Consider the following 13,439-nt stretch of genomic DNA (forward strand, 5'->3'; position numbering starts at 1 on the left):
TAAGAGTGTTTCTATTACACATTATTCTTCACTTTTTTTAAAAAAATATGGTATAGAAAACTGAGATGTTCAGCTTTAAAATATTCTTTCAAAAATTATGATCAATTTTCAATTTTTCTGTTTTGCTTCTTGTATGTAATCATTCTTAAGGGCGTTTTCATGATAGCACTACATTTTTAAAAGCGTTTCTGATAGGATATTTCTTCTAACGTTTAATGAATAATTTTTTTCGGAAAATATTATTTTTAGCATTTAAGCTATGTTTTAAGAATTAAGAGGATATTTCTTTCTATTTCTTTTTTTCAACTTTACCACTTCAGTTTTTTTTTTTTTAATAGCAGTTACTCAGTTTTCTAAATATTTTAAATATTTCTAATTAAATTAATATATAATTATCTTGAATATTTCTATGATAGTTTTTTTTTTCCTTTATAATATAATAGCTAAGTTTTGATTATTTTTTCAATAATGACTAAACTTAAGTATAAGTTTATATATATATATATATATAAGACCATATATATATAAATATATATACAGTGGATGCCGCTTAATGTGATCACATCGGGACGAACATGATTTGATAACAATAACCGATTGATTACAATAAACAAAAAAAATTTAAGGTATAAAAATGATTTTTTTACATACGTATTAAAATAAAAATTATTTTAAATTCGGAGTTGTTGCTGTGAAACTCTAAAGTATTTAATAGAAATTAATTTTCACTAAAGAAAAAGAATTAGTTAGTATAGTTACATATTTAATGATGAACTGCAGAAAACGATACAAAATACAAAAGGTTAATTATTAACTGAAAAAGAAATCATCAATTGTCGATTGTTTAGCATTCTTTCGAAGCAAGTCATTTACGAATCGCTCATAATCATAATGCTTATGAAAGTGTTCCGCGTCGGCTTTGTTTTGCACACCTAGCCGTAAGACTCGAAGTGCCTCCCTAGTCTGAGCAGGCGTCGGAATTTTGTCCTCGATAGCACTTTCGGGTTCATCATCGGCATCAGAATCTTGTGACGAAGCTGGATCTTTGACACATACGGCTTCGCAAATGTCCTCATCAGTTAACGAAGTAGGAGTCTCAACCTTCTCGTCGATCTCCATCCATGCTTCAAAATCCTCAGCATTCATATCGGGCGGGGGATTGAAAACGTCTTCCATTTCTTTCATTACAGCAGCATTGTTGTCCTCTGGTTGACAAAATCCTCCATGACTAAAACAATTTCGAATTGTTTTTTCCGAGACATTATTCCATGACATTGTTAACAAATGTATGGCATCCAAAACATTTGTTTTTTTTGGCTAGAGCGTTCGCATTAAGATCTTCAGCGTCTTGGTCTTCCATATTTTCTAAGATCCTTGAACGCATTTCCTTTCTGTAATATGGCTTCAAGGTGCGGATAATTCCCTGGTCACACGGTTGAATTAAAGAAGTGGTGTTTGGTGGTAGGAACACGATATTTATCTTTTTTAATGAAACAGTTACATCATGCGCAGTGCAGTTGTCTATGAGCAGGAGTATGTTCCGTTTCAGACGCTTGTCCCATTTCAACAGCCATTCGTTAAAGATGGTGGTAGTCATCCATGTCGTTTTGTTGGCAAAATAATCGACGGGCAGATTTTTCACACCTTTAAAACAGCGGGGCTTCTTACTTTTTCCAATCACTAAAAGTTTTTCTTTAGTGCCGGCCATACTAGCGCAACATAGCACAGTTAGGCGTTCCTTGGAGGTTTTACACCCTTGCGTACTTTCCTTCTGAAACATGTAGGTGTGTTCAGGCAGCGCACGAAAATATAGGCCAGTTTCATCAGCGTTATATACATCCTCAAGTGAATATGTGGCAATAAGTTTAGGCCATTCTTCTTTAATCCACTGGTCTGCGGCTACATTATCGGCATCTTTTTGCTCACCATGTGTCCTTCGGAAGAGTATGTTCTGCCTCTTTTTCCAGCGGTGGAACCATCCTTCTGTGGCTACGAAGTTTCCTTTACCCAATTTTGCAGCCAAATCTTCAGCTTTTTGGCTCAAAATTGGACCATTAACACGAGCGTCCCTCTCACAAACGTTTGTGAACCAAAGTTTTAATGCAGATTCAACCTCTTTGTCTTTTCCATCTCGATTTCTTTTACAATTCAGATTTTCGTTTAAAGTGCACTTTTTTTCGATAAATTTCGATTTTTTAAAATTTTGCACAAAAGCGGCTGCGAAATTTTCAATTGAACAGCAGCATTCCTTTGGCTCATTTTTGGCAATTTATCGTAGCGATTTAAAATGTCAACCTTTTCTTTCACAGTAAGATCTCTCCGTTTCCTTTCCATTATAAAAAACAAATCAGGTTACAAACCGTAGGAACTATGGTAAAGTGAAAATTTATGCTGATCTTCTTCTAAATGCGTCTTTTAAGCACTTAGATGAGGCAGTTCCACTACCCCCCCCCCAATTTTATTGTTTGATCAATAGTGACTGGCTAAGCGACCCGCCCAGATCAAGTGGCATACCCTAAACAATGTTCTCTTTTGAAGGTCACCCCTTACCCCCTTCCCATAGTGGCTGGGACATATCATCTGTCACATTGTTTAGTTCTTCTAAAAAGGGGCTCGTGACAAACATTGACTCGTTACTGGCAGGTCTTCTTTTCTCCTTATTTAGGATTTCCGGGAATTTCAAATCGCACAGTGCTACGGAAATTTACAATGCTTGATCGAAAATGGCAAAATACCCCCCCCCCCTCATAATAACACGTGTTTAAAAGATAATATACGAGCCCCGTTTGGACTTTTGGTAAGTTTCAGGAAACACTTCACAAAACACAAAAAAAAGTTTTCCTTCTTGTCTTTATTGATTTCAGGAAAATAAATTTACCTATAAACTGATAACAATAAACGAACATTTGATTACAATAAACGATGATTTTTCAATGTATTTTGATATAAGCGGACGGGACTAAGCGATTTTGATAACATTAAACGTTTGATAACATTAACCGTGATCACATTAAGCGGCGTCTACTGTATATATATATATATATATATATATATATATATATATATATATATATATATATATATATATAAACCCAAAAATTGGGATAGCTGTTCAATGACGGTTATAAAATACAAAATAAAATATAACATTTATGCTGTCCAACTATTAAGAGAATTTTACCGGATTAAAAGCCCAAAATAGCTTGCTGCTATTATAGCAAGAGTAGAACCATAACTCATATTAGTTAATCGAAATAGTGACAGAACTCTCCCATTCTGCTCCAAAACCATGAGTCCTATCTGAAGTGACTTATCCTCGTAACCACAGTAGCAGCAAGCATGTGAGTTTCACGTCTGGCAAAGTTCTTTTAATAGTGAGGAAATACTCTAATCACATTTTATTAGCTAATTTTAGTGCTAAAAATAGGAAAGTTACAAATACCTTCATGAATGAGTGAGACACAATAATATAATTTAAATACAGGGTTTTCAGGATTTCTTTTGATCCCTTCCACAGCAATGATTTGCATTGTTCGATACATTCTAGCTCTATTGTAGTAGATTATAGCATCCTAAAAAAATCAACATTTAAATCCAATAATAAGTCTATAAGCTAGTATAGGACAACATACATTATATTCGTTTGAAACTCACATAATATGCTAAACAGTTTATTTTAAATTTGTGAACTAAGAAAATTAACATACTATAATACATATAATGCAATGATTTTTTTTAAAAAGGAAATAAATTTTTATTCACACAACTTAAAAAAAACATAATTCAAAATATTACATTTTATAATTTTAAAAAAAATGAAGAAGAGACTAGATAATTTAGATTAAATGCCCATGTGAAAAGACAAAAATTTCAATTTATGCAGTACAGGGTTTCTGCTATGGTAGCATATGGTTCATAATTTTTATGAAATTCTAAGTTTCACACCTGCCAGAAATCTATTTTTTAAGTGGAATTTTAACATTTTAATACAAATAAAAATGAAATATATCAAAACTTGCAGACTGGCAAACAAAATCTTATTCATAAGCAAAGCCACATCTTAGCATTTTGATAAAAGAATTCTTGATCTCAGCCTAAACCTTGTTAGAGAAAATCTGATTACACACTATAACCATCAAATATGCCAAAAATTGTTGAGGCAATAGAGGCAGATGAGTAGTTCTCTATCGCATAAAATTTAAAAATAAAAAATATCATGCCATCAGATCTACGTAAGCAAAATTAAAGGAAACATTAAAACAAAAGGGAAAAAACACTAATTTCTTTTTTTTTCTGTATTAATGGTAGTAAAATAAAATAAAACTGATTTTGAGCATCAAATTCTCTTGCTGTTTTTTCTCGATGGAAGTGCTTAATCAGTTCTTATTAAAAATATAGATTTCAAACATAACCCTTTCCTTGTTCTTAAATTTCTTGTTTTGTTTATCAGTAGATGGAATTCTTATAAATAATGCACATAACTAGGTGGATAAAGAGTAGAGAATTTATCATCTGCTCAAAATCAAAGACATTTTTTATCTTCGTTTCTTTTAACATGGAGGCTTTTTTTCTTCTTTCCTTTTCTTGAAATTTTGTTTTATTTTTGAAACAACATTTAAAATGCTAATTTATTTCATTTCATAAAGAATTTTGCAGATAAGAATGTTGTAAATCAATTTAATTTGCCCAGTACTTAATTGTATTTTTAAGAATGCTACTTTTAATGCTTATTTATTTTAAAAAGCTAAAATTAATTAAAATTAAGAACATTTTCACTTTATTTTTTATAATTACTAAATTTTTTCTCAGAGAATTTATTTTTTCATCCGATAAATTTCAATCTCTTTCATATATAATATTTGTTATCAGTAGTAAATTGAATTGACTGAATAGTTTTTTTTCTATTTCACTCTTTTTTTTGTGAAATTTTCTTTTTTTCCCTATAGTGTTGTAGATCAATTGAGGTTTCTGATTAAAAAAAAATAAGAACACAAAAGATGAATACTAATGCAAGAAATGTGTGAGGAAAAATTTAAACCAATTATGGTGGTTTCAGTTCATTGGCGTTTCATTGAAAAATAAAGTAAAATAAATTAAGTCAATAAAAAATATATAAAAGAAAATATAAAATTTAATATTATTTCTACATTAATCCAATATAATAAGTTCACTCAGAATTTAATAATAGAAACATTTGCTACAGTAATACTTCTAATTTTGATTCTAAAGCGCTTAAAAAAGAATTTTTACTCCTTAATAGTAGCATCATTCATTAGATATAAACAATTACCAAAATGAGTTGACGTATTATCTTATTCGAACTTATTTCCTTAAAAGAATACAATCATGTCATATTATTTGTATTTTTGCTTAAACTGATATTTCCTTTTTAAATTCTCTAACGAGCAAGTAATATACATACCATTCAAGTTTCAGTGGTACTTGTTTTTCCTTTTTTCAATCAAGCATTATTTTAACAGATCTAATCAGCATAATGAAATAGTACATACGAGAAAGAATATAGAGTGCCTTATTATCTTTTAAAAAGATCAGTAGATTTGATCTTTTAATGACAATTGAAATTTTAATTCTTTGCTGAATAATTTCGGGATCAAATAGAAATAGCATTTTTTCTTAATTATAAAATATTCACTTTTCATACAGCATATCTTAAAATGGAAAGTTTATACAATCGATAAAAACGAAAATTTGGAATTCTTGGATCATAATTACCGTTCAAAGGAATCACTGCTTTACTTTTTTAACTAATTTAAAACTAAGTTATTAAGCGAACTTACCTCGGTGTGGTTGGAAAAATCCGCCATTTTATTAATTTGAGTACTTTAGTTGTTAAAGAGATTTATATTAAAAACAGCATTACAGAACTTATAGGACCGTTTTTATTTACAAAACACCCGCACATACAACCCAATACTAACTGCTTTTCTTTGTTACCAGGGTAACGGCTTTAAGGAAAAACTAGATCTCAATAAAACAAATAATTTAAAAGTTATAATCTTACTAAAGCACATTAGACAGGACCGCATGTGATCAGTCGCGAAAACAAATATTTTTCAAAATTTCCACGCCACTTTCTTTTGTAACTACTATGTTCAATGCAGTTTTCAGTTCCATATAGTTTCCTAACTTGAGAGTTTTTAATCTATTCAAAAATCAAGAGTTGTTATTGTTGTAGTTCATTTACGTCGCTCTAGATTCGCGTGCAGGTCGTCGGGCTACCGAAGCGGAGGTGCCATCCCCTCCGCAGAGGATCAAAATTGTGATGGCATGTCTTCGGATCATCCTCCGGGATGTTTCCCAGGCCGTCGCCAATAGCCCATTGTGCAGCTCTAGTGCGACGTAAATTAACAACAACGTCGCTCTAGAGCTGCACAATAGGCTATTGGCGACTGTCTGGGAAGCATCCTCTGTATAGGGGATGGCTCCCCACTTCTGTAGCCCGACGACCTGCATGCTTCCTTCTTCTAGGACTCTCCACACGCTATTGACGAGAGCATGCGAAGTGTTGCTATAGGTAGAGAAATCTGCTCTACGTCACCTCCAGCCCATTTCAATCTCCAATAGGTCATTCTCACTGAATATAATTTACTTTTGCACCGAAAAAAATCACAAGCAGTGAGAATGCTCCACGCGAGATGCTCCTCATACATTCTCAGCATTTGCTAGCGTATGAAAAAGAATCGGATATAGTGAGAACGGGCCCTGAGGGCAATTCGTGCCAACTATTTCATAAAAAATCATGAAGTGCCCACACTCATGCTAGTGATATAGGCGATCGCAAAGCTCGAATACGCCACCTGGGGAGAAGGCCGGTTCCATGCCTCTCCTCCTCTTTTCAGTTGCATGGATGGTGTTTTCTACACTAGGGAACACTGCAAGCTCCATACCACCTACACTTCCGGGTTACTGTTCCCGGTGTATTTTAAAGTCATTTGGCTCACAGCGTGATCGTTGTGTTTTAATATTCTTACAAACGTGGTATTTGATTACTTATTACTTGTGCTTACAATGATAACAATATTTGTGTTTGCAATGCTAAAGGTGCTAACACTAACGTAAGATGGTGCACAGCTTGCAACAAGAACAAACAGGAATAAGCAAATGGAAAGAGGACAAATCAGGACTGCCAAAAAGGCGAATTATTCAAAATATAGCAACCATGTCATCTATTTTAACAATATGTCTGTAAATAACTAAAACAAATTTTCACTTCAAACTCACCAGAATTGCTTAATAACATTAATATCTTATGAAATACGGCGGATTTGAGCTCAGAAATTTTCTAATTTACTTCTTTTATTGAAAACAAAATTATCCATTTGAAAATATCGCCTCGTGGAATAAGCTGTAGTAAGCAATTGCAAGCTTTCTAACCGGAACCAGAGCAGGTATTGAGCTCGAAATTGTTATTGTTTACATTCATATTGAAAACACCATCAATAGGAATGTACTACGACATTTTTCCTTTTCTTAACATTTTTCGTATTTAATTGTTAAAAATATTTTCTTAAATTTCCATGACGCTTTCATTTAGAACTATATGTTTAATGTAGTCTTCAGTTCCTCAGTTCCATATAGTTTCCTAACTAAAAGGATTCAATCTATTTAAAAATCAAGACGGAAGCTAACATGCTTCGTTCCTCTATGAATCTCCACACGCTAATGGTGAAAGCATGTAAAGTGTTGCAATAGGTAGAGAGTTCTGTAACCTAGAGCCCATTTCGATCTTCAATACGTATTTTCGACTAAATAAATTCTCTTTTTAAATTTTCGTCAAATATTTCTTGAAATATATGACTGTTTTTAGATAAATCGACACTCAATTTCTTAATAGGATGCCAGTTTCAAATTCCAAATTGAGAAAAATTAGCGTGTGTTGGAAAGAAGCAAATTTGTTGTTTTAAATTTTTTGCTATTATTTCTTTTTATGTATCGATATTTTAAGACAAATTGACAATTACTTTTTAACATGTGATCAGCTTTAACTAAATTTCACAATGCAAAAGGCTATAAAATAATTCGCAAATTGCCCACTCTTATGTTAGCGGTATACATGTTCTTATTGTCGCTGCATTTAGTTTGTCTCGGAATAATCGTTCTTTTTTAAACTTTCTATAAATATTTCCTGACATTTATGGATTTTTCAAACAAATTGACACTCACTTTTAATTATGAAGCCTGTTTTAAATAAATATAGCATCACAAACAATTAATAAAAAAAGTCGTAATTCATTCATCCCTTTGTAAACGTTATAATTACTCTAAAGTCGTATGTTTTTGACAAAAAAAGTTCTTTTTTTAAATGTTTTATAAATATTTCGTGACATATAATGGCGTTTTCAAATAAATTGGTGCTTTTTCTTTAATACGAAACTAGTTTCAAATGCATTTCGCTTTGCTATAAAGTTTTCAAAATTTGCAAAGTGTCCTGCGTTATGTTAACGATATACATACCTTGAAATTAGCAAGTTTTGAACTTAATTTTTTGAACTAAATTAAGACATTGACGCCCAATATTTGATAACCAGTTGCAAATGACTTTTGCTTAACACTAGAAAGACTGAACTTAGCATATACCTCTATATTGCCCAAAGGCAGTCAAAATGACTGACTGCATTGTGAAAGAATAACTTATGTTTAAAGAAATTTGTTTAATAATTTTTTTATTATTATTTACAGTTATATAACAAGTTATTAGTAAATATTAACAATAAAAAAATTTACTTCACTTGGCAAAAAATAATTTATGCATTATTATTTGTACATTTTTTGTAAATGAAAAAGCAGTCAAAGTGACTTCCTTGGGCACTCTAGTGTTAACAAAAGATTAAAAAAAATTCGATAAGTGTCCATCCTTATATTAGTGATATACATAATCTGAACTTTCCATGATTGGGACAAAAATTCTTTCAATTTTTTTTATAAAGAATTCTTGACATATGTGGGTGTTTTAAAACAAATTAATTGTCACCTTTAAATAGGAAGCTAATTTCATATTAATTCTGCATTGTAAGAAAATTGCAAAAAATTTCTCAAACTGTCCTACATTTAATTATATATCTACTCTGAATTTGGCATGTTTTGGAGTAAAGAAGTTTTTTTTTTTTTTTTTTTTTTTTGGACACTTACTTTTAGTTATGAAACCTATTTCAAATGAATTCACATTGCTGAGCCTTTTTATGAAATTAGCAAAATATCCGTCCTTATTTTAGCGATACTCTTACCTTAAGCGTGTTTTGGACTAAATAGTCTTTCGAATTTTCTATAAAAAAATTTTGATATGTGCGTTTTCAAACAAACTGACGCTCACTTTTCAACATTAAACCAATTTTATATTAATTCCTTATTGTGAAAAATTTCTCAAATTGCCCTCATATTCTCTTTACATATTCTTTAATTATAACTAAAATAATGTTATCTAATCAGTAAAAAAATATTATATAAAAAATTTGGAAATTAAATACTTAGATATAATTCAACATTCAGTGAAAGACAATGTTCATGATCTTGGATTATTACTGAATTGATTGGATAATAAGAATTGATTACTCACTGTTCTTTTTTTCTTTCAAAAATGCACTGCTGTATTATATTTTTCAGTAAATCAAATTTATTAATTTAACATTTTCCATTAATTTTCTCGTAATCTAAGTGACCCACAAAATATAGGGATATCACGCTATTTGCCTGAGTGGCAATAATGCTCTACATAGGATTTTAAACTGGAAAGCAATATTTGAGTTTTGAGTGATTTTGAATTTTTACAAATTTTAAATTATCTAATCAAGGCTTGTTCCAAAGCAGGAGGAAATCGAGCGATTTTTTTTACTAAGATGAAATGACAAAATACGGGCCAGAAAAGAGTATTTTTTTAGAATTCAAATCGCAGCAAAAATCATGGTCAGCAATTACACTGGTCAATGCCTTCTTCAATCATATCCAAACAAATGGAAATAACGCCAAAATCATGCGAAATTTAATTTAACTCCATGAATTTCTAAACATAAATAGCGTTTCTATTACTTTTGTTCTTCATACGTTTTATGCGAATATTCATACATTATCAATTATCAGAATAAATTTTAATGTTTTGAGCAATGAAAAATATTACATACATTTGGGGTCTAAAAGTTGTTTTAAATTATAAGCGCAGTTACTTTGCTTCATGAATGTGTAAAATGTGATTCGCGTTAATGGCTTGTAAAAAAATAAATCTTCATTTTGTTTAAAAAATAACAAATATTACAGGTTCATTCCAAGTTTTTCCAACTACCATTAAAAGTTTGCAATTCGGAAAACTAATATACATATAGATTTGTTAAGGGTTAAATATGATTATGTCACCATATCACTTTTTTTAAGCTACACATCAACAAAGAAAATCAACTTGAAGTTTGATATTACAGGCATATATAACCGTTGTTGAACAGCCGACCCAATTTTTGGGTTTACGACTACTAATGTTCAACTGCGTAGCCTTGTAATTTTGAACCCAATCCAGAAGACAAGGGAACTCTTGGATCAAGTATTATGAGAAATTTGCCTTCAGGGAGGACTTAATGATGGAACTGACCCGCATTTGCGTTACATGGAGAGAAAGACCACGAGAACCTCCCACGGTTAGCCTGACGGCATGAGGACTCTACCCCATGATCTGTCTACCACTGAGGATATCTGTCTACCACTGTGGTCGGTGCAAACAGGATGAGGAAATCGTATCTACCAGTCATCGCCGGGATCGAACCCCGGTTCACCTCATTGGAAGGCGCGAACGCTCTATCCCCTGAGCCATCGCGGCTCAAATTAAATGTATAGAGCGGATATATTTTAAATCCAAATTAATTTTAAAAATCATAAAAAAAATAGAATAACAAAAATATTGTCACAATATCCTATTTACGCATACTAATGCTGCACCATTTAAATCGAAAATACTCTACTAAAATAAATAGATCAAAGAATAGTAGTAAAATTTTATACATTTATGTTGACTATTGATTACAAAACTTTAAATCCAATTTACTCGAAACTACGTTTCTCTTCCTTGAAGAATCTCCAACTAGACAATTTTCAACCGATTTATTTCAAATTTTGAAAAACGGAATCAAATTCGGAGGATTTTTTTTTTCACCTCATAGCATAGCTAGTTATGGATAATTTAAAAAATCAGTTATAAAAATAGTATTAAATAAGGGCTAATATTTTAATTTTTTATATTTCAAATATGATGAAACGAAGATTAAAATAAGTAAAATGCGCAAAAAAAAAGAACTACCCGGAATAACTTTTGATCTTCACGTTCTAGTACTCCATCTTAATGTTTCGAGGGGGTGACTTCAAATATGCTAAATATTTAGTGCATACAATATTTTAAGTTACGAAATCAGACATAAAAAGGTATTTTCTCTGAATAAACATACCTTATATTCAACTGATTTGGATTTCTGACCCCCAAAATATAAGGAGTAGCCGCAATCCTAATTGTTTGATCAGGAGAGCGATCCAAAGTTTGGACCCCCTAATGTTATTTTATTTTTAGCTTATTTCACCATAACTTGAGAACTTTTTAAGTGAATTGAAAATTTTCATGCGTAATTATAAAATTCTTTTATCCAAAGATAATTCCATGCAAAAATTAATTTCAGTAAATATTTGTTAATTTTTATTATATTATTTAACAATAGTCGAAGAATTTTGAATTGTAAAGTATACAATTTCTTGCATAATTTTATAGCTTCCAATTTTGCATGGCAAAATATGAAATTTAAGCGAAATTGGTTGAATAGTTCCTGAGAAATAGAGTTTCAAATATACGATTTTCTTAAAATTCGATTTCTCAGGAACAATTCAACAAATTTTGCTCCAATTTTTTATTTCGCTGTATAAAAATAGATACTTAAAAAGGATGCAAAAAATTTTATGTCTTGCAGTTTAAAATTTGTTTGACTATTATTAAATAAAATTATTAAAAATAATTTTAAAAAAAATATTCACTAAAATGTTGCATGGAATTATCTTAGGATAACAGAATTTTGTAATTGTGCGCAAAATTTTCTCTTCCGCTAAAATAATTCTCGAGATATGGAGAAATACGAAAAAAGTAAAATTAATATTAAGGTTTCAAAACTTTGAACCACTCTCCTGGCTAACTAGGGGACTATATTTCCCAGATTGCAGCTACCCCCTATAATTTTGAGGTCATTAATCTGAATCCGTCGAAAAAAAGGTATGTTTATTCAGAGAAAGTACGTTTGTGTAACTGATTTCGTAACTTAAAATATCGTCTGTACTAAATAAATAGCATATCTGAAGTTACAACCATTAAGATTGAGTCCTAGAACGTGATGATCCGATCATTTGATCATAAGTTATTCAGGGTGGCCCGCTTTATTTTTTATTTTATTTTAATTTTATTTATTTATTTGCGTACTGTACCACTAGCTAAAAAATTTATTAAGTTAAGTATGTCTCAATCATTTCAAAATTCGTTAAAAAAAATCCCTCGTTTTCTTAGGCTTTTACTGAGTTGTTACCCCTTAAACGACTTGATGACGAAAAATAAATAAAAACAATATAAATTCCATTTTATTTAAAAGGTTAATAAACTAATTTGATAATGATATTACCTTTTTAATGAGATCATATGCTTCCTGAGCTTTTTTGTACCACCAAATATTTAAAGAGTTTTTTAAGTTATGAGAATAAAAGTATAAAAACTTCCCCTATGTAATGTATAACATGCCAGTAACTTGAAAAGATAGCATAAGTTAGCTTTTGAAATAGCTTTTCGAAAAATACATCAAAGAGCTATCTTTCAAGAGCCTGTTACAGATAATACATTAGAAAAAAGTAATTTCCTTATTTGGATGTCCGTGTTCATTATCATCCTATTGATCGCATTGATAAACCCAATTATTCCGTGAAAAATGATTCATCCTTCATTGTACAGTGCACAAAAAATAATAAATAAATAAACAAATAAAAAACGGACCACCCTCTTTAACTTATGATTCTAATGATCGGATCCTCACGTTGTAGGACTCAATCCTAACGGTTTAAGGAGGTGACCTCAAATATGCTAATTAATAAGTGCAGACTATTTTTTAAGTTACGAAATCAGACACATAAACGTACTTTCTCTGAATAAACATACCTTAATTTTGACGGATTCGGATTTTTGAGAGGGTCGAATTTAGGGTGTAGCCTCAATCTGGGAAAAATGGTCCTAATAGTTTGGTCAAGAGAGCTCTCCGAAATGTGGATTCCTTAATGTAATTTTATTTCTTGTGTATTTCGCTATATCTCGAGAACTTTTTATGCGAAATGAAAACTTTTTGCTCACAATCATGAAATTCTTTTTTCCAAAGATAATTCCATGCAAAAAATAACTTTCAGTAAATATTTATCATTTTTTATTA

The 13,439-nt window shown here is 30.9% G+C and overlaps 1 protein-coding gene across 3 annotated transcripts in view; it reads right to left on the bottom strand.

The window, feature by feature from the left end:
• LOC107448569 (tetratricopeptide repeat protein 21B) overlaps positions 1–13,439 on the bottom strand; it is a 97,485-nt gene that overhangs the window by 54,025 nt on the left and 30,021 nt on the right. The window contains exons 1-2 of one of the 3 annotated variants that reach the window (XM_071187858.1): positions 6,023–6,158; positions 3,443–3,572 (exon numbers count right to left, since the gene is read on the bottom strand). In XM_071187858.1, coding sequence (XP_071043959.1) covers positions 3,443–3,542 — 100 coding nt within the window. In that variant the 5' untranslated portion in view covers positions 3,543–3,572; positions 6,023–6,158. Of the gene's footprint in view, positions 1–3,442; positions 3,573–5,798; positions 5,954–6,022; positions 6,159–13,439 lie in introns of those variants that run through there. The other 2 variants (XM_016063823.3, XM_071187857.2) reach the window with 2 other exon arrangements.

This window comes from Parasteatoda tepidariorum, chromosome 11 (assembly GCF_982258835.1).
Source record: "Parasteatoda tepidariorum strain Cologne lab strain chromosome 11, Ptep-v5.0, whole genome shotgun sequence".
In the NCBI taxonomy this organism is placed as follows: domain Eukaryota; kingdom Metazoa; phylum Arthropoda; class Arachnida; order Araneae; family Theridiidae; genus Parasteatoda; species Parasteatoda tepidariorum.